At 70.2% G+C, this 4,691-nt stretch overlaps 1 protein-coding gene across 2 annotated transcripts in view; it reads right to left on the bottom strand.

Annotated features, from left to right (window-relative positions):
* Positions 1-6: 6 nt before the first annotated feature.
* The window catches only part of MAN1B1 (mannosidase alpha class 1B member 1), a 10,376-nt gene continuing 5,691 nt past the window's right edge, over positions 7-4,691 (bottom strand). For both annotated transcript variants that reach the window (XM_073890605.1, XM_025865841.2), the window contains 5 exons: positions 3,405-3,595; positions 2,441-2,561; positions 1,645-1,842; positions 1,436-1,567; positions 7-655 (listed from right to left, as the gene is read on the bottom strand). In XM_073890605.1, coding sequence (XP_073746706.1) covers positions 443-655; positions 1,436-1,567; positions 1,645-1,842; positions 2,441-2,561; positions 3,405-3,595 — 855 coding nt within the window. In that variant the 3' untranslated portion in view covers positions 7-442. The remainder of the gene's footprint in view (positions 656-1,435; positions 1,568-1,644; positions 1,843-2,440; positions 2,562-3,404; positions 3,596-4,691) is intronic.

The following is a 4,691-nucleotide window of genomic DNA, read 5'->3' as shown; positions in this document are numbered from 1 at the left end:
CTAGCGGGTGGTCCAGAGGCAGGACGAACTCGCCCACCCGCCCCTCCCGGCCCCTGCAGGGCCAGGGGAGGATCCCTGAGTCCAACGTGTAAACACCACAGCCCACCAGGTGCCCGGATGCGCAGGGGGTCACGGGCGCCCCCCCAGACCCTCGGGTCAGGGCACGTCGCAGGCTCTGATCCCAGGCTGAGCCGCATGTCGGGCTGTCCCTTCAGCTCTCGTCTCTGAACACTATGTGGGGGACCCAGCGCAGCCCCGGCTGACGACCAGGCACGAGGGACCACCACGAAGCCCGGGCACCGGCCGACGAAGCTGGTCGGGTATTCGGAATGTAAACATGATTCAAGACTCACAGGAAGAAGGAAGAAGCCTCCTCCAGTGGACGGGAAACCATGAATCACAGCAAGGACGGGTCATGTCCAAGGCACTGCCCACAGGGGCGTCAGGCCCCCCTAGGCGGGACCCAGATGGGCAAGGGGTGAGCCTCGGTGTTGAACACGTAGGCGTCCAGGCTGAGCAGGTCTGGGTCGTCGGAGAAGAGCAGATACAGGTACTTGAGCGTCTCCCCCACAAAGAAGCTCTCCATCTTGTCCCTGGGCTGGGGATTGAGGGGATCCTGGACGTTGCTGATGGACGAGTAGCCGCCCGAGGGGACCTGCACGAAGCCGAGACCGCGGGGTCATGGCTGCAGACACAGCCGGCTCCCCACACCGGGCTCGGCCCTCGGCGTGCGGGCCCGGCAGCCAGACGGCCCCCTCCCCAAGTCTCCCTGCCTCACCGGGGCACGCGCGTGCGGCCCAGGCCAGGGCCTGGGGGCGGGGGTGACCCCCAGGTGTACCAGGGGACTGGCCCCCCTGGAGGTCAGCCACAGTTCCTCAAGACACCCCCTCAGAGGTGCCAGCCCCCCTCAGCTGCCCTGATGGAAAGCGCCGCCGCCGAAACCCAGGGGCCGCCTCCCGAAGGCCCCGAGATCACCTGAGGAGTCCAGACCCCACCGCCTCACACACCACAGGGCAGAGGTCAGGTTCTGGCTCTGCCAGGGTGGGTGGCGGGCCCTGGACAGGGCGTGACCTCCTCAGAGCCACGGCCCCGGCGGCAGGACGGGCGGCAGGGCCCCGAGCACGGTGGGGGCAGTGCCAGGTCATGGCGCCGTCTGGGGAGCGGTGGCCCCGAGGTCATCCCGGGGCGGAGAAGGGCTGCCCCGGCCACACGGCGGATCCGGGAAGGATGCGCCCCGTGCACGTGGGGCCACGGCAGGGGCTCTCCCCACAGAGCCTGGTCCTTCGAGACGCGACCAAGGGACACCCCGGCCCCCACGTTCCCCGAACTCCCGAGGCCACGGCGAGCCTGCGCCCCCACCCCCATCCCCGCGGCCCGGGGCGAGGTGGCCAGTGAGGAGCCGGGACGCCGACCAGGCGGCGGGCAGGCGGCTCACCCGTGCGTACGCGTTGAAGCTCTGCAGGATCTGCCAGCCCCAGTCCTGGTACTTGGGGTCCCCCGTGAGGCGGTACAGGTAGAACAAGCTCTCCACCGTCTCGGGCCGCAGCAGATTGTGCCTGTCGGCCGGCTGGGACGGGGGAACACGGGCTGAGCTCAGGCGAGGCCCCCGGCGCCCCCCCACACCAGAGCCCGGCCCCGGCTCACCTTGACCTGCACATCCTTCTGGCCGCTCTGAGGGTACAGGTTGAAGTGCACAATCTCGGGGCTCAGCCCCGTCTCCATCTGACGGTTCATCTGGTAGCAGGTGTCCATGAGCGCCCGGGCCAGCTCCATGTGGTCAGCGGGCAGGCCGTGGTGGGCGCCCAGAGCCAGCGTCCCTGGCAGGAAGCACACCAGGTGGTCCTGAAATCAGAGCGTGTCCTCACCACCGCTGAGTCTGCGGCCGCACGGGGCGGGGGGCGGCAGCACCGGCTCCAGCGCTGTCTCGTGCCTCCTACATCCCCAGGAGTCCACGGGCCCGAGCGGGGACGCCTCAGGTCCACTCGGGCAAGTGACTCAACTACAGGCCCAGCACTTGGGGCTCAACGGGAGCAGGGGAGAAGCTGGTGGCAGGATACACCCTGCCCCTCCCGGGAGAGCAGATGCTGACCGGGGCCTCCCCCCGACCCTCCGCCCGACCCCACAACACCGATGGGGCACCGCGGTCCCGGTGGCAGGAGACCAGGGCAGAGGGGAGAGGGAGGGTCCCTGGGAGGCGGGGAGCCGGGACCCCGGGGGAGCGGCCAGGGGCCCGTCGCAGACCCAGCTGGGTCGCCCCCTCAGCTCCCCCTGCCGTCGTGGGGACAACCCAGGCCACGCAGCCCAGCGGCACACGCCACGGCCAGAATTTCATCGCTCTCTGCGACGTCCTGACTCACAAATCCGTCGCGGTTCAGGACACGCGGGAGGGTGCTGAAGCCCCCCGCCCCCGACACCCCACCTGGCTCGTGGACACGCTCACCATCTTGGCGCTGAAGCGGCCGTGGGCGAGCTCCCCCACGAAGGTGAGCTTCCTGGGCTCAGACCTGCGCAGCAGGTGCCTCTTGATTCCCTCGATGGCTTCGAGGTAGTCTTCCACTAACCTGGGCAGAGCGCGGCAGGCCCCGTCAGCTCCAGCGAGGCGGGCGCACGGTCCCCCCCGCCCGGGTCACCCAGGAGGGGCCGCACGGCCGTGAGCTGTCACGTACACGCTAGTGGCCGAGAGGCCTGGCCCCGTCTGGGGTGGCGCCGGGCCAGCCCGGAGGGGGAGGCTCGCAGCCGGCTGCAGCGTGGGGCATAGGGCTGTGCCTTCTGCTCCCAAGGAGGGTCGCTCCTCTCAACCCGCCCCGAGGGGCCACCCAAGCCTAGCCTCTGCAGAGCCCCAGGACCCCGACGACCCCACAGGCTCCCCAGGCGTGACACCCTTGTCCCTGCCCGCAGGGGTCGGCCCGGAGCTGCCCCCGGGGGTTCTGGGTGGCGGCCACCCCTAGGCTCGAGACTTCGGGGATTTCCGGTTCCCTCACAAGGGTGAGCTCTGTCTTCCACACCGTGGGACACAGCTACGAATCGCGCCGCCCTCCGGGAAAGCTCGTATTCTAAGCGTCCGACAGTAAGCGCGGGAGGCCCAGGTGTTCCTGGCCGCCTTCCGCCGGGGAGCACGTGCACGCGGTGGCCTCCACAACCCCGGGGGGGGCACCGCTCAGCTGGTGAGCTGGGGGCCCCTCGGCCAGGCCCAGACCGCGGGCCCTGCCTGGCACGGAAGGGCCATGGGGCTCAGCGACCAGCCAGGTCCCCTGCTCCTCGGCACATGGGCTGTGCTTGGAAGAAACGCATCCCCCGCGGAGGGGCCGAGTGCGGGCCCCGCACAGCTGCGGCCGCCTGACCGAGACCCCAGCACCACGGGAGCCGCAGGGACCCCGCCCCAACGCAGCAGAAACCGGCCTCACTGGGTCTCCTTTTTTCCGCCCTGGATCCACTGCTTCAGCAGGTACTCGTAGTAGCTGTCGGCCCTGGCGCCCAAGGTGAACACGCCCATGTGCGTGAAGAGGCCGCTGTGGGTGTTGATGAACATGGGCACCAGCCCGTCCTTCTTCCCCGACAGCGAGTGGACGCGCCTCGTCACCTCCTCCGCAGCCTCCTGGGGCACACGAGGGGAGAGCGGGGGTGAGCGAGGGGGGCGGGCAAGCTGCAGAGAGGGGCTGCGTTGGCTCGCCCCCACGTGACGGATCTGCTCCCCGTGGAGGAGAGAGCAGGCCGGCGTCCCGGCCTGCGGCATCCCCCAGCCCAGCTGCCCGATAGAGGCTTCTGAGACTGGCCCAGGCCCCGCGGCGACCCGGTCCGGATCCCTCACGCGTGGCCGCCTTGAGGGGCGGCCCGATGACCGGGCCCGACTCATCCTCCAGACGGGGGACCGTGTCTGAAAACCACAGCCCTGGTGCCCACGACCTCCGGCCCAGGTGCGGCCAGGTGCTCCCACTTGCTGGAGGAAAGGCAGGCAGGGCTGCTTCCACGCTCGGGCTCGCGGCTCATCCCCCCTGGTGAGCTCCTGTGCACCCTTGAAGATCCAACCCGCCTCCGCTCGTCCGAGCTCACTGCCCGGGCTGGGCGGCACCCGCATCTGCGCTCCACCGCTCTGTGCGCATCCTGTCACTGCGCTCAGGACCCCGCGCGGGGAGCCATTTCCTGGGCTCGACCCGATGCACACGCCCACACCCACACCCAGAGTCTTCTCTGGTCCCCCGGCATCGGGCGGGCGCCTGGCTGACGCCTCAGGAGCAGGCGCACACGTGCTGAGCTGCTGGTCTAGGAGCCAAGGACGGGAAGACCACCACGCCGTCCACAGGCGGGGAGGGGCCTGCACGCACCTCACTGCCCAGGACACACGCGCGGGGCCGGCAAGCATTCGGGGAACGCCGCGCGTCATCGGTACAGAAGTCAAATCGCAGCGAGGCACCCTCAAGCGCCCGACACGACAGTCGTCACTGAAGGCTGACCGACTGACCACGCGCCGGCCGCCGTGGAAGAGCCGGAGGCCCGAGCGTGGCACGACCCTGCTCGTGGGAGCGCCCTCTCATGACCCCCACGGCGGACCCAAGCCCAGCGGCCGGCCGCCGGTCGTTGAGAAGGGATGCGTGGCCACGCGCCGCGGCACAGAGGGATGCCGTGGGCGCCTTCCACGCGGAGGAAAACCTCACCTGCAGCGAACGAGCCGGACGCGGGTGGCCCGAGGCACA

The sequence above is a fragment of the Callorhinus ursinus genome, unplaced genomic scaffold, assembly GCF_003265705.2.
Source record: "Callorhinus ursinus isolate GAN/ISIS: 27379988/994484 unplaced genomic scaffold, GSC_fseal_2.0 scaffold1156, whole genome shotgun sequence".
NCBI classification, from domain to species: Eukaryota; Metazoa; Chordata; class Mammalia; order Carnivora; family Otariidae; genus Callorhinus; species Callorhinus ursinus.
The sequence above is the reverse complement of the archived record's forward strand: the minus strand, read 5'-3'. Positions and strand labels throughout refer to the sequence as shown.